Source organism: Symsagittifera roscoffensis, chromosome 4 (assembly GCF_963678635.1).
Source record: "Symsagittifera roscoffensis chromosome 4, txSymRosc1.1, whole genome shotgun sequence".
Classification (NCBI taxonomy): domain Eukaryota; kingdom Metazoa; phylum Xenacoelomorpha; order Acoela; family Convolutidae; genus Symsagittifera; species Symsagittifera roscoffensis.
Window position 1 is genome coordinate 27,494,413 of NC_087065.1, and position 25,884 is coordinate 27,520,296.

Consider the following 25,884-nt stretch of genomic DNA (forward strand, 5'->3'; position numbering starts at 1 on the left):
AGTGGTTACATCTAAGTCCTCGAGTAGCGGCATTGGGTGCAGATGCTTTTGAGCAAGGCCCTAGAATGATTAGGAAAATCCATGCCTACTTGTTGAAGGAGGTGAACCTAGCGGAAAATGCTGAAGAAAAGACGGCTGAGTTTGTGAATAGAATGTGCCAGTTTACCTTGGAAACCTTCCGAACCCAGGAAGTGAAGGGGGAAGAAGGCTTTGAACGAACAGATAGCATGCTGGAAGGGTTGGGAGCCGGATGGACCGCGTCCTTCTTGGCGAAAGTTTACCCGAAAGTTTCTCAATACATGATAAAGGATTTCCTCCAAGCAGTAGTGGAAGTATCGATTGTGGAGCTACTAGCCTTGTTTGTGACGTTTGGGGCGGATAGTTTCGTGAAAGGACCGGCGGTACTGCTCACCGAAGGAGTTCAGAATCTGCGGTTAGATGGACTTCTAACGTTGATTGCGATTACTCACGGAAACTTGGGGGATTAATGAAGCTGACACGTTGTACAGAGCAGATGAAAGAGAGGGTGAGAAAATTGGACATGACGAAAGCCACGGACTCGTGGAATAAGATAAGAGACCTGAGACACACTCTTATCCAATATCTCTTACAACAAAATCGCTTTGGAACGGGAGAAAATGAGACTATCGAGAGAGAAAAAGATGTGAGACGACATGTTGGGGGCATGCTCCTACTAACCGATCTGTGCTTGGCCATGAGGACCGATCCCTTAGCGTTGATCAGAGGAGCCACGGAGTTTGTGACAGTGATCTATGGACCAGCAGTCACTTTTGCGTTCCCTGATGTCAAGGTGGAGGCGTACAGGAGGTCGGTGCTGCACCTGAACCTCATATCAGCAGTGGACGGCAGTGCGCTGAACTGGTGTGAGCAGCACGTGTTGCGAGAGCTCATGATCGAAGATCTGTTGTTTGCGAAGATATCAGATCCAGAAATGACGGTCTTCAATTTTGACGATCACTTCCGTGATCGCATGGGAGAAGTAGAAAGAAGACACATCGAGGTGTTTCCGAAGCTTTGGAATCTGAGACCCTATGATAAAACGAATGGTGAGATAACCAGAGTGCCTCGTCTCACTGCAGCATATCACAAGGTGAGAGAAGAGACGAAAGATTGGGGTGATTACGAGAAGCTGCCGGAAGAAATCCCCGAATTCCCTCTGATAAGAAGGATGTTGCTCGGAGCAGTCTTCGTGGTACAAACTCCTAGGTTGAGAGCATTTGAAACCAATGAAAAGAGAATAGGGAATTTCGTGGGAACGATGGATCCATTCTTTGTGGGGAGAAATGCCGCCGTGTTACAATACGCACGAATTGCCTATACGGATCAAGCGACGAGAAGACGAATAAGCAACGCCGCGACTCCCAAGCCTGGAAGATTTGACGAGGAATGGGCGGGATTAGGCTTAGCGCCTATGAAGATGAGAGGCAGGACCGAACTCTCTGAGGCCTCCTTGATCCTGACTAGTGTGAAACCGGAATTGAAAGTAGGAGGAACACTGCAGGCGAGAACCTTCCTAGCAACCTTCGGCTGCGAGGAAATCAAAGTGGTCCATGGAGAAGAGGAAGATGGATCAGCTGGCACACTGATCATATCGAAACTTCCGAAAGGGGCCGACAATGAAAAGCAAGAACCCTCAAGCTCGAAGAAGGATATGTCAGAAGGAGATGACGGAAAGGGAGGAAGCCGTCAAGCGGAAGAACCCATGCAACAAGATGCAAGTCAAGCTGGTGGGAAAGACGACAGGGCATCGACAGGAGGAATATCCAGCCTGGATTTCAATATCTTCAGTGATCTTGAGAACAACGCGGATACGTTGGAGGCGACTGAGCCAGCGGATGAAGGCATTTCGACACTGGAACCTCCGTCAGCCTTTACAAAAATGAAACGGAATTTGCCGGAGAGCAGCTCTCCTGGCAATTCGAGAAATAACAAGCAAAGAATCCTCATGGAATCACCTAGGAGAAGAAGAAGAATAGAGGGCTCAGCCAGAGTACCTTTCTTGGGAACGTTGCCCGAAGAAGAGTGGGAAGTACATCATCGAGACCATGAAAGTAGGACGGGATGCAGATTGGACAGAGTGGCGTTCATGGAAGAAGTCTGGACAGTGGTTCAGAGCTATGGGACCGAGTCAATTTTGAAAACAGGTCTCAACCGACCATTGATGCGGGAAGTCCTTGACAAACTTGATGAGTGTGAAGGGAGATTGAGTGAGTTGTTGATTGACTCAGCCACTGATGAAAGTGAGGCGAACTCTCCCATCAAGATGACACCTCAGGATGATAAAAGAGAGGTGGTGTATCTGTCAAGAACCAGGAGGGGAACGATGCGATCAAAATTGGTGATTGATAAGATCAATGAGATGAAGATGAAGTTAGGCAGCAAGGTGATGCCGAGGAGAGTAGGAAAGACGAAGGTGGATTCAGAGATATCAATGAGAGCTGTCAATTCAGCGAAAAGAAAACGAGTCGAAGAGGCCTTGGATTTGAGACAAGGTGATTATCAATTACCTGGCATGGACAGAATGTTAACCGATGTAGCGATGGTGCCACCCATTCTCATGGCAGTGATAAAGTCAACAGGTTACAAATCCAAAAGGAGTGACCGCACTCTGACTGGAGCGACCTTGGAAATGGAAATACTTAGCCAAAGTGGAGAAAGCGCAATGAAAGACTTTAAACCATCTCCCATGAACCACGGAAAGGGAAGTGTCGCAGGACAACTAGTACCAGTGGAGTAGAACCGACTGACAGTGTCGGAGACTGTGTCAATAGATGAACCCGCCGGTGGATACATGGAGATGTTAGAAAACCGAAACTCGGCTAGAGGGTATGTGATGGCTCTGGAAGACGAAATGGCTATGGAAGGTTATCTGGAGACAATGTTGCGAGGCACCACCCTCAAGCAGAAGGCGTATGGAACTTTAGCGTCATCCGAGATGCAGGCGGAAACGATCGAGCAGATAGTGAGCCTTCCATGGAAAGCAGTGGTGTTGAAATACTTCGAAGAGGAAATTAGGACTGCGCCGAGAATACACGCTCTCATGGCAGTACCCTACGTGAGAACCGAATTACAACTGAGGTTCGCCTGGTGCATGATGGGATTAACTCGCAGGGAATATGACTCAGAAGAAAGGAAAAGGTCAAAGGAAGAAAAAATTTTCCTCATGACGAACCTTATGAGGAGCTCATAAGGTTGGAAGTGAAAAAGATATGGGCAAGAAGACGATTGATGCCATGGTTCAGAGCTAACATGACTGCATGGTTGTACGAATATGCCCAAAAGCATATGTCGAAGCACGGCAGAATGTACAGTGGATATCAGCTGGACATTGGAGCAGGAGCTTTCAAGCAAGCTTTCGTGACTCATCGGAATGCAGTGACCACCGCTGTAAAAAGATTTTCCAGGACGAGTGAACATTGTGGAAAGGAGAAGGAAGAGATGTTGAAGGAAGATTTGGAGAGAAACGTGACGTTGTGTCTCCACAACAGCTTCTGCCGAAACAGAGATTCTAACGTGGATCCCCTACCTTGTTGCAAATAGAGGGTAGAAGAGCAGAAGTGTTGGAGTATGATGCCATTTATAACGATGTGTTGCAAGACACAGAAACTGAAAGTGCTGAGTCAGTGTCACAGGGGCAAGAGATGGAACATTGACAAATGGTCGAAAGAACATGAGGCAAAAAGAGAGAAAATTAGAAGAAATTAGAAGTTTTAGAACTCCTAAACGACGAAAAGAAGAGAAAAAAAGGAATGACAAAGGAGAAGAAGTTAAAACTCAGAATTGTTTTATGTGTGTGAAAAAACTCAAGTGAGAAACTAAGCAACCAAGTTGTAATTGAAAACTGAAACATTTAGTTGAGCTTTGAACATTAAAGAATTTGTTGCATTTATAAATTTGCATTTTGATTTTAGTTAGTGGCTTTAGAGACACTTACTATTTATTTAAAAAGGCTTGAGTAAAGAGTATATTTAAATATTCCAGCCTGCATGACTGTTTTTAATCAACTAGGAGAACTGATCACTATGTGGTGATATGAAAGTCTTGGGTAATCTCTCGAAGCGGGAGATTGTTTCATTTTTCTTTCTAACCACAGAGTTTCTTGGTTTTAATATTCAGGACAATAACAAGAAAGATTTCCGAAGGGAAGAAGCATAGTAGGATAATTTTAGCTTGTTGGTTGGCAGGACTGTCCTGCAAACCAGCATCTTTTAAAATCTAGGAGAAAATGTTTTTAGTCAGGATATTGACATTGGAAGTCAGAAAAGATGGTTTTATCTTAGGTCATATCCTCAATGTGCAGATTAGTGAAAAAAATTTGAAGGCTATAGTGATGTAGTATGATGCCATTTATATTCTGCAGTGAGTCGATATGACGCGGATAAAAGTAATTTCGTGCATTTTGTAAATTCTGTTCGATGGCACTGTACCAATTTTACGAACATTGCGAGATTCAATGAGGACATTGACCGGACTGTCCGGGGAGTATGTGACATTCGACCAGAAAGGACCAAAATGCAGACGCAACAATTTCGAGTTTTTAGCAGCGAACCTTCCGAATTGGCGGTTTCGAAGGAATAAGAGCATTATTCGAACGATTGGACAAATTGTGAAGGCTGAAGGATTCGGAAATTCCTAAATTTTAAAAATTCGAATTGATGACGTAACAATTCTAAGAAACGTCAAAAACGGCCATTTTAGAGAAGAAACTGAAATAAACACAACAACATTAGTTGCGATAGCGATAACGACGAGAATTGTGATTGGAAAACAACAACAAATTGCAGAAGTAGCAGAGACCGTTCCGAGTTGCAATTATTGTGTCGCTACAATAGTTGCAAGGCCGTTGCGAACAACGGTGAAGGGTGGAAGACAGCCTTCCGGAGGGAAGATAAGGGTCTTATTTCTCCGGATTCAAGAATCCGGAGGGGTCTCGGGACTGGAACTTATATCATTTTATACAATATTTTAAGCTTCCCTATTATGTCCTGAATTGAATTTAATTAACATCTCAATTCATTTTGCTAGGATGAGAAGCTAGGAGTTGGGGGAAAGGGTTGATCCATCTTCGATGGAGATGATGATTTTTATCTACTGAGCAAAAACAATAATAATTCAATAAATAGTAGTAGCACTATTTTTAGGAGTGACCTCGTGGTCTGGGGATACTGAGACCCAGCCATGAGCTCACTATTTCTGCATGTAATCTAGTTAATTTGAGTGTTTTGACCGAAGCCGAAAGCAGTAAAGTTTTGTCGACCCGATGTTAGAAAGACCACCAAAAGAACTGGCTTGGGTAGAGACGGCGAAAAACATGTAAAGCTCTGTTTAGACGTTGGCCAGTCGTCTTAGGATCTAGCTTTATTTTCCGTCGAAATGTATCTTCCGGGCGAATGTTACAATATTGTAAATGTGATATTGTAAATAATGCTAATGTGATATTGTAAAAAACCTATGTAAACTGATGTTTTATCGTCATTTAGATTAGTTTATTGTAAGAATCCTGACGATGCACATAGTTGCAAAAACGTTTGAAATTTACTTTTTAACAGAAATTTTTTCTATTGTTTTAGAGATTTTCATCTTCTGTTGCATTGTTGTGCGGAATTGTTTGAGTTAGTCGGAAGCAAAATTTCGATATGCCTGCACCAGATTTTCAGCTGACTTGACATTTTCTCTCAAGAATCGGGGGATGATTATGATTATTTGGATTTGTTTGTTTTCTTCCTTCGATTTGTTAGCTGTTAGCGCATTTCTGAATTTTGTCTCAGTTTCAATCAGCACTTCATGAGTAATTGCTAGCTGAGATTCCGTCAGTTGTTGTTGACTGATGACTTAGTTTTACTCGTGGGGGCAAAAAAAAGCCTTCACCCGGACATATACTTGAAAAAATATATTTATTTTTCTCTTTCGAAATGTAGAAATCAGAAGGCAAAAACCTTTTTTTTTTTTTTTTCAAATTGTAAATTAAATTTGTTTAGTTAAGAGTTTCATAATCAATATGTACAACAAATAACATCATATTTGTTCAAATTTGTTCAATTGACATTACTTTTACCGGATACCGAGTATCCTGGTTTGTTGCTGAAGTCTTACATTTCCTTATAGTTTAGATCAGAAGGAGCAATTTGTATTTCTCATCTTCCATACTTCCCATGACACAAATGTTTGCAAGTTGATTTTCCATGACGTCGATGATTTTGAATATGCACCACGAATAACCGAAACAACATACTTAAGTCTTGCAATGTTGGTTGATACAAAAACGTCACGCCAATTGTTAATCTGTAATATGTTTCTTGAAGGTTGTAGCGAGGGACAACTGAAAATTAGGTGTTCGAATGTTTCGCATTCTAAATTACAATAGAAACATTCGGGGGCATTCTCGAGAAATAAAAACCACCGCTTTTCTGGATCTTTAAAAACAGCGTATGCAAATTTATAAAGAAAGTTTTTTTCCCATACACCAAGCATTGAATTTTTCCAAACTTTGCCTGTAAATTTAATCAATTCTTCTTCTGAACAGAGGTAACGGTTTGCTGCAAAACCCAAGCGGAAAATCACAGCTCGATGAAAACTACAGTTTTGTAAGCAGAAATAATAAACATCTCGCGATTTTGTCTGTATTGTTATAATTAAACGGCTATTGGTACTGTTTGAAAATATTGCAAAATCACTTGAACTTATTTCAATAGAGATGTTCGTATTTCTCAACAAATTTTTGATTTCTTTCGGTAAAATTGAATCTGTTGGTAATAAACTATTTTGATCTGACATATCAGAAGCAAAGAAATCGATAATTTTCATACTAAAAAGTTTAAGTTGTAGGCATGGTAAGCCTATCCCACCATCTAAGATGGGGTGATATAAAACTTCTTTTCTTATGTCGAGTCTGCTTGTTTTTTTCAATTCTGTATTTAATAATTCTTGGCATTTACTAACAGTATCCAAGTTAACTGTAGTATGACGAGCCAAATGAAAAAACTTAGGGAGAACATAAACTGACAGTATTAATGATTTGGCCCTCAAAGATTTACTTAGTGAAATTAACCCTCGATGTTTTTGAATTTGTGAACTCAACAATAATTCAAAATTTTCAATTTTTTGGGTAGTGTAAAACAAGACACCAAGTATTTTTGTTTCCTTGACTGTTTTATAGGGTGATAAATCAGGTATGGAAAGCACTTCGCTTTTACTTATGTTAATCATCATTTGAGTTTGTTTGCAAAAGGTATCGATTAAGCGAAACAACCTGTCAATACATCGGATTTTGATAAGGCAAGTTATGTCGTCTGCATATGAAACTAGTTTGGGGCACAATATCCCGAAACCTTCAATTGCTTCTGTAGATTCAATTGCTTGAAGAAGGGGTTCGATAAAAACTATGAACAAAAATGCGGAAAGAGGGCAACCTTGTCTCACACCGCGATGAATTTTGAAGCTGGCTGATAAAAAACCATTTATCTCAATTACTGCTTTTGAGTCTAAATACAAAGTTTCAATAGCTCTAACTGAAAGCTCATCAAGGTTTAACCCTTTCAAAATTTTGATGAGAAGTGATCTGTCAATTCTGTCAAATGCTTTAGAAAAGTCTAATTTTACAGCACATGAACCTCGGGTAGCCAATCGTTCTGGAGTAATCGCTTTTTTCAATTTTCGTATTGCTGTGTGCATTTGTCTTCCAGGCAAATACGCGTGCTGATGGTTTTTTACAACTTTGCAAAGGTCATTTTTAATTCGATTACAGACTACATGGGCAAAAATTTTCGCGTCAGTATTCATAAGGCTGATGGGGCGAAAATCTTGTATTGCTATGGCATTTTCAGATTTCGGGATCAGTTTGATTGTTGCTAAATAAAAACTGTTGGGAAGTTTTCCACCATGAACAAAATGATTAAAAACGTTAGCTAAAATTGAACAAAACTCATCCGTGAAAGTCTTGTATAGCTTAGAAGTAAGACCGTCTGGTCCAGGCGAGCTTTTCAAATTCAATTTGTTTATAGCCAAGTGAATTTCATCTTCTGTAAAGTAATTATAGCCATCATTCTCATTTTTTTCGAGTTTATTTTTTGATAAAAATGTCTTTAGTAGTTGATCGGAGTATGTTGTAGAACTATTTGAAAAAATATTTGAAAAATACTTTCGAAATTGATTAAGAATATCTTCATCCGTATGATAAACGTTCTGATCCACTTGAATTCTCTTGATTGAGTTGATTGTGTTCTTTGATGTCCATTGACTACAAAATTTGGGAACACCCTCGAATGTATAGCTGAGAGTTTTCTGAATATTTCGATAATCTGAAAAATCTTTTTCCTTGGAAACTTTTTGAAGATGTTCCAGCACCAAATGATATTTTTCAATCAAATTAGGGTTGGGACCTTTTCCGCTGTGAATGCAATCTCTGAGAACATTTTCGTGATACTTCAATAAAGTAAGTTCTTTCTGATCTACACGCTTTTTTTTCTCTTGAATAAACCTCAGAAGATCACGAAAATTGTGCTTAAAGTTTTCGTAACTACTTGGTGATTCGTTTTCGTAAAAGTTTTTTAGGTCTTCACGAATTAAGCTGGCGTTGTTGTTTAAAATTTCTTCATTTAATTTCCAGTAACTAGGGCCGCGCTGATACAAGTTAGATGGCTTAACAAAAACGTGTAAGAGCAAATGATCAGATATTGATATTTGAATGCTTTGCATAGAATCATACTCTGTTTCGAATTTTAAGAAGACATAATCCATGCGTGCAAAAGTTTTATGTTGTTTGTCATAATGTGTATAATCACAAAAATCATTCTTGAGTGCAAAATCAACAAAACCAAAACAGTCAAGAATTTGTTCTTTGAGTTGGGTAAATCGTTTGATACGTGCATCATTTAACCCAAGTATTGAAGAACTGTTAATATTATCATAACTCAGTGCATTAAAGTCACCCATCATGATAATTTTCGATTTGTTAGGTAAAAATCTGATGCTTAATTTCAGGGAATTCAAAGTTGCTCGGAATGAAATTGGGTTCGCATAAACGTTGATATCAAACCAATCAAGTTTGACAAATTTTAACAATTGAAAACCTGTACTTGAAGCAATTCTTTTTACAGGACTCAAGTTTGATGACCATAACGTTAAGAAACCACCAGAATTATTTGAGCCCGGTATGAAATCGAATAAAACATTATATTTATCCAGTAAACTCAAATGTATATTTGTAAGTTTCGATATTTTTGCTTCCTGAATGCACAAAATAAAACTGGGCGATTTTTTCAAAACTTGGCATTTTTTGATAAGTGAGTGTAATTTAGCTGGATTTCCTATGCTAAAAATATTAACGGAAAAAATATCTGGTTTTTCGCACATAGAAATTTTTGCTAAAACTTCCCTCCAGCCAAGTCTTCTCCGTTATTTTTAGATTTCCTTTTTGGCCCTTTCTTCCGTGTTAAAACTGACCAAGAGGTTGGTGAAGTTTCACGCTCTCTTTTTGTAAGCATTCTTCCGTCAGAGGAACATTTTCGTTTGTTATTTTCGATATTTAATTTGTCTTTTTTTTCTTTTGCAGAGTAAGAATGAAAATCTACGACCTGATTGTTGAGAACCTCATCCTTTTGTTTTTCTTCGCTTGGAGTAGCTGCACTGTTTGTTTTAGATTCATCAATCAAAACTCCAGATGGTGGTGCTTCAACATTCTTATCTTCTTCATTTTCGGTACCATTACAAAATTTATCGCTTGTTGTTTCGTCATCGTTTTTCTCGTCGCTGGCATTATTGAAGCTTGGTTTTTGTGGGTAGTGATTATTTGGATTTTTGGTTATTTGGTTCCCTATGTTACACCAATCATCGTGATGACCTTTTTCTTGGCGTCCAGACATCTTGCATTTTTGACATTCATGTAGTGAAGGTATGTGAAACGAGATTTCTACACCTTCCCACATTTTGAAGCCATCCATTCTCGATTTATAAGACCAGTCCTTCAGCTTTTTCTCTTGTTCTTCGTTTTGTATTTTAACTTCTAAAATTGCTCTTCCTGTGTAAACATACTGACCCGGTTCAGTTACGATACAGGTCTCACGTTGGAATATGGGGCTATGAATTATGTCTTCTGGCAATTGGAGAATTAATTTCGCTTCGATATCGTTGCATACATAAGGCAAGTTCGACAATTTGATTTTTGCTTGTTTAGGGTAAATGTTCTTGGGTCTATGAGACCTTGGAAAGCATCCCATGGGAAATACCGTCCTGTTAAGTAGAATGATTCCTTCGCTTTTGATGCTAGTTATGAATTGCTCTGCTTCGGGGGAGCAATAACTGTCAGTGTATGAAGTTTGCGGTCATCTTTCGTCACGGTTATTGTTTTTGAGATTGTCATCTTCTGTTGCATTGTTGTGGGGAATTGTTTAAGTATATCGGAAGCACAACTTCGATATGCCTGCGCCAGATTTTCAGCTGACCTTACAATTTCTCTCGAGAATGGGGGGATGATTTTGATTATTTGGATTTGTTTTGTTTGTGTCGTCGATTTGTTTGCTGTTAGCGCATATCTGAAATTTGTCTCCGTTTCAATCAGCACTTCGTGAGTAATTGGTAGCTGAGATTCCGTCAGTTGTTGTTGACTCATGACTTGGTTTTACTCAATGGGGGGCAAAAAAGCCTTCACCCGTAGGTTTACTTGAAAAAAAATAGATTTTTCTCTTTCAAAATGTAGAAATCAGAAGGCAAAAACATCAACTATATTGCACGTGCGTTTTTTTTTCTACTCACTTATTTTGAAAATTTCGAATTCTAATTTTCGATGATTAACCTATACATGGTAAAAAATTATTCAGTGACCCATGCCTTCTGTTCAGTCTGATCCCGCCATAGAACAAGAAAAAAGTTACAAGAAATAAGATATGAACAACAAATGAAGTGAATAACTCTAACATTTGACGAATTTTTTCGCATGTGAAACAAATTTACGAGGAACCTTAATTAAGAAAATTCCAGTTAACCGTAACAATTATACAGGAATTTTTTTACCTGTCTTATTTGTTTTGAAAATGTGCATATCCTGTTTTGAAAAATAAGGATGTTTTTTTTTCTAAATTCTCTTTTGTGCATAGTCCTTTGTGAGGTTTATAGAGAAAGAGAAAGAAATTGAATTACGTCTTGACTAGACAGTAGTAAACAAAAATATCTATAAAAGAAAAGCAATGAATAGAATAGAATTATTTTAAATAACATTTTTAAATTGATGTTTTATCGTCATTTAGATTAGTTTATTGTAAAATTCTTGACGATGATAATAGTTGCGAAAACGTTTGAAATTTACTTTTTTTCAAAAATTTCTTCGAATAGAATAGACATTAGAGCAAGCTTAGTTCACTGAGTTTGGTGTATCGAATGGATGCGAGAGAGAGAAAGAGAGAAATTTAATTATGCCTTGACCAGACATTATTAAAAAAAAAACACTTTAATTGCACATCGAAATTAATTTCAATACACAAGTGTATGTCAAATGTTTTCTGTTTTTTTTTCTATCAGTTCATAAAAATATTATAACATCATTAGATACACATAGTTACAATAACAATAAACAAAACAAACTCGATTACAATTATCGATGTGTATTATATTAAACAAGCATATCTATACAGCAAAATTAATGAATAGAATAGACATTATAGCAAACATAGTTCACTGAGTTTGGTGTATCATGTGTGAGTTATGGTAGAGTTGTAGCACTTTGTTCCGTTCCTTCCCAGGTTGTATGGCATTACAAGTGAGTTGGTGAAATTTGCCGAAGATCGAATTGTCAGCAAAGCTTACTGATGCAAATGCTTGGCTCCTCGGGGCTGTACCAGCCTTCTGTGCGGCACATCAGCTGATGTAACCCGTTGGCATAAAAAAGAGCAAATGGCCGGGTTTTGCACCCTGAATGTTTAGAAAATCTTCTTCGTATAGGTGCTTTAAGAGCTGTCTATTGGTGTAAAATTTTGGCCCAACGCTTCCAGTATCGACCAATGACGCTTCTATAGTGGATTTCAACAGATTCCTGGTTTTCCGATGAGGCAAAAACAGAGATGCCATATGTTGCCACGGGCTTGATAACTGCTTCCAGCAGTCTGTATGCACTTTGAAAATTGATCTTATTGAAATCGACCTTAGACCTCAATGTATTGGTAGCTTTTATGCATTTCAATTTAAGATGGTTCAGGCACGAATTGAGCAAGACTGTCGATGACAGGACGATTCCAAGGTATACAAACTGGTTTACATATTCTATGGACTCCCCTGCATAACTGATTTTCTCTGATTCGTTCAGGCGTCCCCCAGTCGGAATTTCATGAATTTCGTCTTGTCAGTGTTAACTTCAAGGGCATATTTTTGGCACAGTAAACGGACAGACTGTCCATGGCTTCGTTTCGTGTATAAAGTCGATAACGCGAGCTCCTATAACAGGGTCATCGGCATAGAAAATAGCATCGCAACCGGTGTCCTGGATCGTTTTGGCCAGGTCTGCTATATAGACTTATCACCTTGTTGAACCTCAGAGTCCGCTTCAATTTCTTTGGATAGATACTCATTTTGTACGACCTGCATCCGCGTGTCTGATAGGATGATAGTTATGCAGTCTAAAGTTCGTGTGGGTATACAGAAATCGTAATTTGGGAGATTTATGTAATTTGGGAGGTTTGTACATAAATCACTTGATCATGCTGTTCAATAGCTTTTGACCATTGCAATCGAATTATCAAATGTTGCAAGTTTACTCTGTTCTTCAAACAATGAGCGGATTTGGTAAATCCCGGTCTCATGTCGCTCAACTAAGTGAGCTGCTAATTTTTTTTGCAGAAATTTTTTTGAAAGGACTATATTGTGAGATTGATGTGAACGGTGAATATGAAAGTTATTATGTAATTATAAATGTCTTCGTTTGCTCTTTGAAGTTCTTGAAGAACTTTGTTCTGGTGTGTGTTAGTTTGTTCAACTTTGTTTTCCACGTTAAATCAGTACAACATATATTCCTTGGAATGGCTCGAGTGAGTTGTTATATTAAAGCTATTTCAGTCGTAATTAGAATTAAATAATTTCCCAAAAAAATTTCAGTGGCGATAAAAACCGATTTTCACCCTTGCGATAAGCAAGAATATTGAAATCGGGTAGTAGACTTCCCTTAAATAAATTTGTTCACATGACTCATCGACTCCTGGTGGTACCTTGGTTCTTGATGAATTTGAATATCTTACTGTCTCCTGCTTACTTAGTCTGGAGGCAATGAATACACATGGGACGGCGAAGGTCCGGAGTTTGGTTCTGACCAGGACCTGTTTTTGTTTCAAACGGTAAATTTTCCGGTTCGAAAAAGTTTCGACCTATTAGTTGTCTTCTTATGTTTTGTCGGCTTAGTTGTCAGATCTGAGAATCGTTTATTTATGATGCAATCAATTTTCACTGTAATTACATTAAGTAATTTAGCAATATAAAAATCTGCCCAAGTCAAATTTCTTACATTGGTTGTAATTTTACCAACTCTGTTTGTTTGAATTTTTTTTCATTTGTCTTTTTTCGACTTAATCGGTTTCGGCTTATTTAAAATTGAATCAGTGTTCCCTTATTGTGTCGTTTAATGACCGAAAAAGCTTTTGCGTGCTGTGTTTTGACTGGAAGAGGGCCTCAATGTTTTTTATTTAGAAGTTTTCGATTGTTTTTCGGCATAAAGGGTTTCTGCTGAGTTATGTTTGTTTTGTTAGCGTTCGGTAAGTTTTGTCCGATGCTAATTTTGCTTTCTATTGTGTGGCATGTTTTTTCATATTTAATTAATTTTGACTGATCTAAGTATTTGTATAGTGATACATCGATAGTACGCTTTAGCTTCGATATTTTGATTTTTAAGCTTTCGATTCACTCTGGGTTTAGTTTGCGAATTGTAAATAATACTTTGATTTCAGTACTTATATGGCTTTCGTGGATACTATTTGGGCAGAACATGTATGTTTTACAATAAGATTTGCCGAACAATTTTGGTTAATTTTCAGCTAATTGGTTGCCGGCTTCCGTTCTGTCGGCTTTTTTAGCTAGTTTTTTGTTTCCTACAAATTTTCGAGATTTTTTATAATACAAAATTGTTAGCTCAAATTTAATTTTTTAATGCTCAATTTCAACGCCGTATATTTAAAAATAAAAAAAACTAGATTTTCATTTTGTTTTTCTAGTTGTTTCTTCAACGATAAGAACGTTCGAAGTCGTCTTTGATAGTTCTTGAGTGTCTTGCTCTTTTAATCCTCTACTTGCTGTTTTGCAAGTCGTGCGAAGTTCAGCTTCGCCTATATAAAGAAGTTCTTTTACCTTTACACTTCCCTAATTAATGAAGTTCCAAGAGTTTTTGGACTTTCGAGCGAGCAATTGTTAACCCTACTTTCCAGCGAATAAAGGGAGCGACCAGGCTTGTAATATGGCGTTAAGTTTTTGTGTAAGCTGAAAAAACTTGATTATGCTCATTTTTAAAATACATCTCGAAGCTTCGGTTTAGCGTTTTTTTAGGAATAAAACATTTCACAGAATTACTTAAAGCATGCCCAGTGATTGTTGTTCATATCAATTGCGTGAACATAACTCATTGCGACTCTAGGAAAGATCCAATAGTTTTAACGTCTTATGTGTAAATGTCAAATCTGTCAATAATACTTCATTGGTAATGACTTAGTGCTAGATAATTATCTTAATACAGCTATTTCAAATGTTCGAGTACTCAAGAGAGTACCTAAGGACTCGCGTGTTCCCTCAGCACAAAGTCTTTTGGATAAAAGGAATAATATTTTCAACAAAGTTGAAAAAACTCAAGCTTGGCTAGTTTTTCTGGCGTCTTTCTTGTTTTTTCTTGAAAAAGCTGAAAGAAGTGGTCATAAGCCAGAATAAAAAAATATATAAAAAGGGAGCAACAAGGCTTGCCACTTCGGATGACAAGTTCGGACCTTTTTCGACTTCTAACTATGACTCTTAATTAATTATCCAAGCACCCCAAAAGAGCTGATTTGAACGCCTAAAACACGGAAATTTTCGATAGCTTTTTCGTAAATGAGGAATCAGATCGTTTTCAAGTGGTTTGGGAGCCGGTCGGGACAAAATTGATCGATCAGTTTCTAAAGATCTTATTAGGAAATCATTGGCAATGCGGGGCTCAATTTCTTGAAATCGCTTACAAAGCTCCTAAACCTTATAGATGAAGGTAAAGTACCCGAACCGTTGAGATCTTTCTTTTTGGAGTAAAACTTATCGCCCTCATAAAATAGATAGAGGCTTGCGACCAATTGTCATCGGCAACACGCTCAGACGCGTCCCGTCTAAGTGCGCGGAAAGTAAGGCTCTCGCGACAAATTTTTTGGGAATTTTCAGGTGGTATGTGGTACTAAACATGGAGCTAAATCCGCTGCACACTACTTTAGAAACTTATAAGAGCGCGATGACAATACAAATTGCTAAGTTTTACTTAAACTATATCTAGTAAGGCTGTTATTTCGCGTAATAGTGAAACTATGTTGAATCAAGTTTTTCAGATTTGCACGGTGTTGAAAAAGTATACTCATTGCTCCTACATTAAAGCGTGCTACTTTTTTAAAGGAAATTCCACTACTTCAGAGGACAGAACACAGAAAGTTTACCACAAGGCTCCACCCCTGTTTATTGAAATAATGCCGACGCTAGTAAAAAGCTTGAGTCCAAAATAAACGTTTGGTATTCAATCGATGGCAACCTAGCCTACGACTAAGATAGTGCTCCGAGACCTTAAAAGCATACTGAAATTGGAAATTACTATGATTGAAGGTTAAACGTAGAAACAGGTGAGCTTTGTTCTCTAGGACCGACCAAAAGTATGCAGTACGATACAGTCATAGGTCAAGTTCAAGAAGTATCCCAAAATTCAAAATGAATTCCTATATAAAATTGTAATATTAGGCTCCTCTATCGGAGAATCTTGTCGCACAGAACTGCTAAATGATTGAATGGCTGAATGGGAAACAAGTTATGAAGTAATCGACAATCTGGATGCACTTTATGGTTTTTACCTCCTGAAAAATTGCTTAAGCACGCCAAAACTATTTTTTTTTTGAATTTCTTTTAACTCCGTTTTTTTCTGCAGGTGTTAGTTTTCTCAATCTGGTTGGCTTGATTCCCAACCATCTGACTACTTTTATTCATGTTTTACTTTACTTTGCCCTTCTTTATGAAATTCCAATGGTTGTTTTCGGTTACCATGGTAGTTTTCGACCTTCTGATTTGCCTTTATTTTGAAAAATAAAAAATATAAAAAGATTCTGTTCTTCTGTTCCTTTTTGATTGTGATAAGCCAGGGCGTTGCAATCGAGGTTCTATACTTTTCCCTTGTAAACAACTTTCTTCACAGGGTGACTGAAATTTGAACATCTGCATCTGTACTCATGCCTGCAATTTAACGATGTTTTTAAATAATTACACTTGCGTTTAGCCAGGGGTGTTCTGTTAATTTTTTTGTTCATGTTGGTTGTAAAGTTACTAACTCGATTTCACATTATCATTTTTTCGTCCTTTTTCTTTTTATTCGACGATTTTGTCTTAAAGCCTTCTTTGGGTCGTTGAAGGAGCAAAAAGGTTTTACCTAAATGTTATGAGGGGGACTTAAAATTTTCTAATTTAAAATTTTCATTCACGAAGCTCAAGAATCGTTGGCTTCGTGAATGACCGCTATGTTAGTTTTGTTTCGCTGCTTACTTGACAGGCAATTGTCTTACCTCGACATGTTTTCTTGAAAGGAATTTTTTCTCAGGACAAATGTAGGAATCTTTTTGGTAGCTTTGGTTGAATTTATTCTACGGCTTTCTTTTCGTTCAAGACAAAATCTGTCAATTTTTATTCAATATAAAGTCAAAAAAACGTAGGTCGATTGTAGATTCGGTCGATTTTTTTCTCCAGCTTTCTTCTATATCGTGTGGTACAACTTATTATTTCGGGTATTTTTGCATGCTATGCTTGTTGTATCGCAATTTGTTTCTGTCATATGTATCGCATGTTTTGTTGATTTTTTTGTCATGCTATGTAGGTGTTGTATCCCAAGTAGTGCGAAGTTTTGCTATGCCTGTCTGTTTTTATTTTTTGATTTATTGGTTTATCTACAAGTTGATAGTCAGTTATTTTTCTTATATAAGTGGTGCGAAGCTCTGCTTCGCCTCTGTTTTAATATCGAATATGCCTAAGTTATAGTCTTTCGTTAAGATCCTCTCATCACACCACAAACTAACGATGTCTCAGTTAAAAAACAACTTGATTTTGTTTACTTTTTTGTGGTCGAAACTTTCTGTGCCACTTGTAAAGCTATCCTTGGTTCGGTTATTATTTTTTCAAGTTGAATTTCCTCCGTTTTCTTCTTTTTTTATACCAGACTGCTCAGTAAAAGGACCTTTGCAACATCAATTACAGTTTTCTCTGATGTAATCTCGGAAAACGATTGCGAAACAATGTTTTGTAAATCAGTAATTTAGATTGAATGAATTATGATATTTCTTTGAAGGTTAGAATGAAACAACTTTGAGATGACTTCGGAATACCGCAGGCACGATTCGCCCTCTAGTTCGAATGAAGCCCATACTTCTTCGACAAACAGTGGCGATAGATACCCCAAGGAAGAAACAAGTAATGGAAATTTTGACTGTAATATTTGCCTTGAAACAGCTAGCAACGCTGTCGTGAGTTTATGTGGGCATCTTTTCTGTTGGCCATGTATTCATCAATGGCTCGAGACAAGACCAAATAGGAAGTTATGCCCTGTGTGCAAAGCAGGAATCAGTAAAGAAAATGTCGTTCCCTTATATGGAAGGGGCTCACAGAGCTCAAGCGGGTCAGCACCGCAAGATCCCCGTGAAACTGTACCTCCTCGACCTCAAGGTCAAAGATCAGAACCCGTCGACAGCTACTCACCCCTGGGCTTTGGCGGTGACAATGGAGGTGGTTTTCATATGTCTTTCGGCATTGGAGCGTTCCCTTTTGGATTTTTTATGTCAAATTTCAACTTAAATGGCGCTCAACCGCCCCCAAGTGGTAGTCCACAGCACGAAGAGGAACAATTCCTTGCAAAGATTTTTCTCTGGGTTGCACTTCTGTTTGCACTTTGGCTGCTCATATCGTAAATTAGTCAATCAATATAATGGCCATGTACGATTCAAATTATTTATGTAATATATTGCAGTTATGAGTGAAATGACATATGCATCAACTGATTTAATTAGTTAATTTTCTGATGATTTCGCTTTTGGAAAATAAGGCTAGCTTAAGTTATCTCTGTTTCATAGGAAATTTTTGGAAATTTTAAAAGAAACTGGGCAAATTTTAAAAACTGTTGATATATTGATTCAATAAATGAACAAAAATAGTTTCTTCTTACTCCATGCGATCAGAAATTTGTTTTGCAAACGCGAGAATCTTATTAGATTTGCAGTTTTTCGTTCGGCTTAATTCTGGTCGACTTAGTTGATGTTTTTTTCCCACTCAGCAACTGAGGCAACTGAATTTTGGTCCTAGCCGTTGTATCAACTGTTGATTCGAAGCCTGAGCAAAATGGTTGGAGCGCTGTGTCTTTTGGGTTTTGTCTTATGTCTGTTAAGGCTACTAAATGTCAATTTAAAAGCCTAGAATTATTTTTTCATAAGCACGGGTGTTGCAACCGGGTACTAGACTTTTCCCCATTAAAAAAATTAATAGCAAGATTTCGCGCGGCTTTAGTGTTTTTATCGGCTTAATTTCCCTAGCATGGACTCTTCTCGCAGGTTGTTTTCGTTTTGAGGAGTTTTGATTGTATTTTTTTTGAAAATATTTTGGATGAAAATTTTACAGTTGGGAAAAGTTTTTTTTATTTTAGAATTTTTTGCTTCGTCGAATAACTTGCAAGCGGTATCATTTCGGAATGTATACTTCTTCTTGTACAAAAACTTGTCCGATAGAATCATCGAATCATTTTCTGAATTATGCACCACCGAACTATGGCCAAGTGTTGAGCAAAATACAATATTTCAAAGAGCACTGGTTCATCATTGATTTTAGTTTTACATTGAATCCCTACCAGACGTGATTATCTGTGGAGAAAAAGTTTCTGGCTGATTCAAACAGCGTTCTTTAAGTTTAATTCGGCTCACTGAATCTCTATTATTCCAAACTTTGTTGTTATACCTAATCCCGTTTGTTACAGGCTCAATTTTATGAACGTCGATTAATTTGCAAAACAAGTTTTCGAATCATCTTCAATTTTAGCTCTTAAAGATATATATTTTCACATTTGTGGTAAACACAAGTTATCGATATTTAAGCATACAACATTTCTTGAGTGTCGGATATCATTTGTGTTTCATTTTGCGCGCAAAATGCAATTTATTTTGTTTTGAAAAGTAGTTCAGTATTTTTTTAAAGCACTTCTATATTGTCAAAAAAAATTGTTTTAATAACATGTTTATCAATGAATTTTTGTATTAAATGTAGTGTATATAGTACCTACAATTTTTTAGTACTAATTTTCCCCGGCTTAATATCCGGGTTTTTTCAAATGCAGTTTTTATGATTTATAACACTTTTTCAGGATCGTAATTTCCAAAAAATGGTCTTATTTATTATCTTTTTAAATGCGGGCTTCACTCTCTCGCCATGGTTAAGCTTTTCCAACGTATTATTTTTGCATGCTTAAAAGAATTTTTTCATGTTTTAGCTATATTGTATATTGCAATGGTTAAATTTTTTTTTTCGATTTTCTTGTTTGAATTCAGTGTTTATTTCACCAAGTTTGCAATTAGCAAAGCAATAGTGGGATGCGGTCAGGTTTTCCCTGGGTATTGTGATTTTGGCCTCCATATATGAATAACCAAATCCTTTTAGCTTACGAGATTCGGCAATTTTCGAGTTTTTTCAAAAATTCTAGAAGTTTTAATTTAAAAATTTATCTGAAAATTTGAAATCTCAATCATGTAGTTGGAAACTGTGAGGATACTCCCAGGGGTTGCGAATTGTGCCTCGAAATATTACTGCTCAAGTCCATGTAGTTTTCGAGATATGAGGTTTTTTGTGATTTTTTCAAAAAGTTTTCAGAAAACTCAAATTTAATTTTTTTCTTCAAAATTTGGAGTTACCAACTCTGTATAGGGGGCTTTCAGAGTATTCTAAGGGGTTGCAAATCGTGCCTCCAAATACGTCTGCTCAAATCTTGTTAGTTTTCCAGAAACGACGGTTTTTTGTGATTTTTTCAAAAAAAGTTTCAGAAAACTTAAGTTAACTTTTTTCAAAATTTGAATTTCGTAATTCTGTAGTTGCGGGATGTCAGTGTACTCGCAGGAGTTCCGAATATTGCCTCCAAATGAGGTTACTCAAATCTGTATAGTTTTTGAGATATGACGTTTTTTTTCAAAAAGTTCTCAGAAAACTCAATTTTATTTTTTTTTTCAAATTTCCAACTCTAGTTGGGGACTGTCAGGTACTCTCAGGGGTTGCGAATCTTGCCTCCTATTCTCACTTCTCAAATCTTTGTAGTTTTCGAGATATGACGTTTTTTGTGATTTTTCAAAAAGTTTTCAGAAATTCCTAACCTTTTAGTTGGGGGCCGTCCGAGGTTTCAAGTTTCCGAAATGTGACGGTTCTCTGTTCATTTTATTTTTTTTTCAAAGAAATTATTTGTATAAAATTTCAAAAATATTTATGGTTTTTCAGAGTTTGAATTCAAAAAAAACTTAAACCTTGCAAAATTTGCAACTACCAACCGTGTAATTGGATGGTGCTAGGGTACACTCAAAGGATGTACATCTAGATGTTCATAATAATTAGCTAATACTATGACGTTAGAAATTTAAACAAAATATGACGTTAGAAATTAAAACACAATACATAGTTCAATTAGCCGATAACAATTTTGTCGAATTTCGGTTTTTACGGTTGCCGATGGGAGCGCTTTGCGCGCGTCGCCTCTTTGTGGCCACCACTGACTCTAATTTTGTTTAAAGCCCTACCTTATGTCACTATTAATTTGGCCTATACATAATCTTATAAGCGAAAGGTATAAATCGGATCTTTGCCCTAGTTTTAGAAAAATTTCGGATGTTTGTCCTAGTAAAGCTGTTTCTCGAATCTTTGCTACACTTTTTGGGGTTTTTCGGATGTATGCCCTGTGTGCCCCTTTAATATGATATCCTATTCCTAAAGATTTATTTTTTTTCTTAATTTTTTGCATGGAATAAACATCTCAGGAGTTCCGAATACGTTATGAGAAAATGCGCGACATGAAAGGATCCGTCGGTAATTTTAAAATAGGGAAGCAAGGCAAATGATATACGGGTGTATAGCTCGGGAAAATTTCAGATCGGATGTTTTAAAATGTCTATTTGTGATAAAGTTTGTGCAGGAGTTCCCATAAAAAAATTGATTAATAGAACGGTTTCTAAAGATAATTTGAACGAAATTTCACAATTTATTGATGCAAATTTGATATGGCGTAAATATCAACCACGACTCTTTTTGGAAAACTTGATGACTATTACAAAATTAGCGGAAGACGCGAATATGACGGAAGATATTGAGCCAATATACAACGCTATTGGTGAACTGCTTATTTTGCCTCGGGAAAATGATTATTTTTGCATTTATAATCCGAGCAGAAACTGCTGTTGTCGTATAGTTACTCAAGAAAATTCGAGAGAATTAAAACACGGAACAACTGGACTTTTTTCTTGGCCGGCGGCAATCTCTCTTGTTCGAAACTTGGACTTTCTCAATTTCCGAGAATTAATCGAAGGCAAAATTGTCGCTGAGTTGGGTTGCGGAGTTGGCCTACTTGGGTTATCGTGTCTGATTTTTTGTCAGCCCAAGAATTTCATTTTCACCGATCATTCACATGAAGTATTACAAAAGGTTGAACTTAATCTTTCACTGAATATTTCGGATTGTGATTTGAGATGTACCAGACACGAATTTATTGGAGATAATTATGAGATTGACTGCATTGACTTTTGCGAACATGATGTTGCAGTTATTGATGCAGATGTTTTAGTTGGGAGCGACATAGTTTTCGACCCTAATATGGTTCCACCGCTTTGTGGCTACCTGAATTCATTTTTGATTTCTGGATCAGACAGGAAATGTTTCATTGCGTGCACTGTGAGGGCTCAAGAAACTTTCGATCTGTTTCTCGATGGGTTATCGTCTTGTAAGCTGAATACTGAAATAGTTGAGCTGAAAGACGATAATAGCGAGCAGGATATTAAATTATTAATTATTTCAATTAAATCTGTTAATTAATCTATAAAAATATGTTCGAATAGTTTTTAAGAGGAAATAGTGAATGAAAGATCGTTATTTCTTTTATTCACAAACAAGCTGAGATTCTTGAACCTATGAAAAACAGGAAGATAAGATATGGAATTTGATGCAGCTTGTTCTATAAGATACTCACTCGAGTGAAATCAAATATTCTTTTTTTTCCTTTTATGTGTTAGCAGGCTGGCAACTTGGTCTATATTTATAGACTGGTTAATAAAAATCATTATTTGGTCTATAATTTTTTTGAAATCTGTTTTTTGTAGAGATCCCCCTCATGGGTTCGTCCCCCTCCCGACCCTTTGTACTATTTTGAGATATCCATTTTTGGCTGACTGGCCCTAAAGTTTTTCTTAAAGTGCCTTCGGCGCCAAAATAGACTAGTTTTGAGAAGCGCGCGCCGAAAAAACGTGATTTTTTTTGTCAACATTTTCCAAAAATATCTCAAAAACGCCTTTTATTTTAAAAATTCGCCTGCGTCGCGGAAAATTTGGTCAAAAATACCGTTAAGTTTTAACGTTTCTTGAAGGTCTACATCTTTTTGAGAAACTAGTGACCAGCCTGTGTGTTAGACTAATTTCAGCTTTTGTTGATAAAAAAACTTCACAGAAAAGGTAGCTATTCCCAACATGAACAAAGTGAAATGCTGGGTTAAAAAGCTCGAATGATCGAAAAAGGCATATTGAATAACATGCTGTATATAATAATAATATATTGTGTGATATAATAATCTGATATATATTTTGGGAATCATTTGAGTTACTCAAGCACAATAAATGAAAACGGAAAGAGAAAATTTAAATTAAAATGAAAAAAATGAAGTTTTTAGATGATCACGAAAAGAGCAAATAAAAAAATTCGCATTTTATCAGTTAAATAATTTTCTTGAGCCTCATGTTTTCAGTTGAACGGTTTTAAACCGTATTCATGTTTTTCAGATAACCTTTAGTGTATCGTCACGTTCATTTCTGCAGAAATAATGGCAACTTATAAGGTAATTTCCTTAACCTCCTAGTATTTTTAGTTGTAATAGCGACGAAGCCGTTTTTGATTTAAATTGCGGTAAATTTAACTGTTAATTTTTATCTTAGACGACAAAAGAATTTCTTGAGGTTTGGTTTTCTTTATCACACTTTCTGTTCCTTTGAGTTTTTGCTCCGTTTTCATGCAAATTGATCCCAATGATAATGAAAAAGATCCCATGCATATTCTGAAATTGATAAAGTAAAAAACCGAGGTGATCTCAAGTAAATGTATCGGAGCTATGATTGGTGGGAAATTATGGCATATCTTGCGCTGTGATTCGTTGATAAAACCAGCTCAGTTGACCCGATTGGATTGTTGCTTTTTCTAGGCAGCAGAATCGAAGAGGGAGGAGTTCAGAAGGTACCTGGAGAAGTGTGGGGTGCTAGACAATCTGACCAAGGTGCTAGTGGCACTCTACGAGGAGCCAGAGAAACCCAACGACGCCCTCTCATTTATCAAACAACACATGACTGCCGGTGAGAAAAGCAGGCTCGGATTATTTTGACCGAATCTTTGGTTTTCTATGGAGTTAAGAAACAGCATTGAAATAACAGTGTTGAAATTTGTTAAAACTATGATCAATTAAGTTTTCAAGTTTTGCTTACTGCAATGTAGCTTTATTATAAAGCTACTTCTTGGAGTGCAGTTTCATAATTGTAGTGCTGATTACACTAGCCGACTTTAGCGAGCGTTAGTGTTATACTACGTCTATTCTTTTTTTCTAACCTTAGTCGCAAATATTGGTGCCACTTTTTTGGGCACCTTTTCGGCGTATTGATAGCATGTGCTTTGAAATTCGAATAGTAATAGGTTAACACATGTGATGCTTTTTAAATTTATCAAATGAACCTAACAATGATAAAAAACTCGATTTCAGAAGTATTCTAACTCAATATATCTCACAATTTTTTGAAATGAATATTTCATACCTAATGTGGTTTTATGCATTCCAATTTTTTACATGCAAAATTGGTGCTGATGTCTTCAGTTTGTTATAATCCAAACTATTACTTGCAAAATTGTGTCTATTTGTATTTGGTGCCACTTTTGCTGCATTGCATTGGCAATTTGTTAGCATATGTAGCTACTTTATTTGCGACTAGTGCTTGCCTGTTGTTAAGTCTTTGTGTGCGAGAGGGCAGGGCGTGAGAAGCCCATACATAGCAAAATTTTTCTAATTCGAGGCTTATTTATACTTTTTCTTTTTGCACTTTATAGAGCTGCTTTTTTGTCGTGTTCTCGCTTGTGTTGCGAAGCGCATCTTCATCTCTGTTTTTAAATTATCTCTACAAAATGCGTGAAACGTTTAAAATTGTTTTTCAGTAAAGTTTTATTGTTTTATTGTATTGTAAAATTGACATATTTTGGCTATCAAACAAATATAGTTTATACAATTTTTTGGAGATCATACCCTTCTTATACTTTTTTGGGCTATGTAAGAAGATCACTTTGATATAGTTTTAGCAGTAACTGACCCGGTATCTGTAGTGTAACTTTTGATTGACCGAAAAGGACAAAAATGGTCCATTTTTGATGTAAATTTTCAAGTTCGAATTTGGCAAAACAAATTGCATTATATTAATTTTTAAGCGGAAGTTTCAAGCGGAATTTATCTTCATCATTTTTCACCCAAATTTCCACCCAATTGCAGAAAAATGCGTTGTAAATTCCAAGTTTTATGCGTGTATGCTAATTCGAATAAAAAACTCGAAGAATACACTTGTAGTGGTATTAATTTAATCACTGAAGGCTTTGAGATTTAGTACCTGTCCGGGTAGTTGGCAATGTAAATTTATCAATCATATTTTTAAAAAAGACTTTCAGTACATAAATGAGTGTGTTGTGCTTGCTAGGAGGCCCAGAGACTGCCGATGTTGAGGCTTTGAGACTGGAGAATGGTGAATTGCAGAAGAAGAACGAGGAATTGGAGCAGACAGTACAGGAACTCAAACAACAGGTAGCTTCTCATTTTTTTTAAAGTTAATTAGCGAAGTGAAGACAATTAAATTGGTCGAATTGATTTTTTCAGGAAAATCTTAAATTTGTTTGTTCTGCTTATTTTTTGCAGTTTGACTTTTGATTTCTTTTTAAGTTCAGTTAATTTGCTTTGCAAACTCAACTATCAAACATTGAACTTGTAATTGTCACGAAAAACGTGATAGTTTTATAGTTTCGAATTGGTTTTTAATTGTTAGGTTTTCCGGCGGAATCAAAAATACTTATTGCTACAGTTTTCTCAAATTGGGTTTGTAAAATCAAAAAGTGTCAATCATAAGTTATTTTGGGTAAGAGCAGTCAAATTGGGGAGAAACTTTGTATTCGGAGGGCGGATTTTCTGAGCTCTCCCAAATTACCATTAAGACCCTATGTTGACCAAATTTTCTGCGACGCAGGCAAGTTTTGAAAAAAAACATGCCAAAACGATTAAAAATTTGACCAAAAACTCACGTTTTTCGGCGCGCGCTCCCTCAAAATTAGTAGTTTTTGGTGGTAAAGGCGCCTGAGAAAAATTTTTGGGTCGGTCAGCCAAAATTATCTCAAAACAGTACAAAG

At 36.7% G+C, this 25,884-nt stretch overlaps 4 protein-coding genes across 5 annotated transcripts in view; 3 read left to right on the plus strand and 1 right to left on the minus strand.

Moving 5' to 3' along the window:
- Positions 1-25,884, plus strand: part of LOC134844117 (c-Myc-binding protein-like) — a 493,244-nt gene that overhangs the window by 465,111 nt on the left and 2,249 nt on the right. For both annotated transcript variants that reach the window (XM_063860614.1, XM_063860615.1), the window contains exons 2-4: positions 23,242-23,299; positions 23,660-23,807; positions 25,185-25,288. In XM_063860614.1, the coding sequence (XP_063716684.1) occupies positions 23,285-23,299; positions 23,660-23,807; positions 25,185-25,288 (267 nt within the window). In that variant the 5' untranslated portion in view covers positions 23,242-23,284. The remainder of the gene's footprint in view (positions 1-23,241; positions 23,300-23,659; positions 23,808-25,184; positions 25,289-25,884) is intronic.
- The window catches only part of LOC134844114 (peripheral plasma membrane protein CASK-like), a 158,496-nt gene that overhangs the window by 132,355 nt on the left and 257 nt on the right, over positions 1-25,884 (minus strand). The window lies entirely within an intron of this gene.
- Positions 17,538-18,263, plus strand: LOC134844361 (E3 ubiquitin-protein ligase RNF185-like). The gene has a single exon (XM_063861010.1). It carries the CDS (start codon positions 17,556-17,558, stop codon positions 18,147-18,149), a length of 594 nt encoding a protein of 197 aa, XP_063717080.1. The 5' UTR covers positions 17,538-17,555; the 3' UTR covers positions 18,150-18,263.
- On the plus strand, positions 20,361-22,488 carry LOC134844129 (protein-lysine N-methyltransferase EEF2KMT-like). The gene has a single exon (XM_063860645.1). It carries the CDS (start codon positions 21,367-21,369, stop codon positions 22,285-22,287), a length of 921 nt encoding a protein of 306 aa, XP_063716715.1. The 5' UTR covers positions 20,361-21,366; the 3' UTR covers positions 22,288-22,488.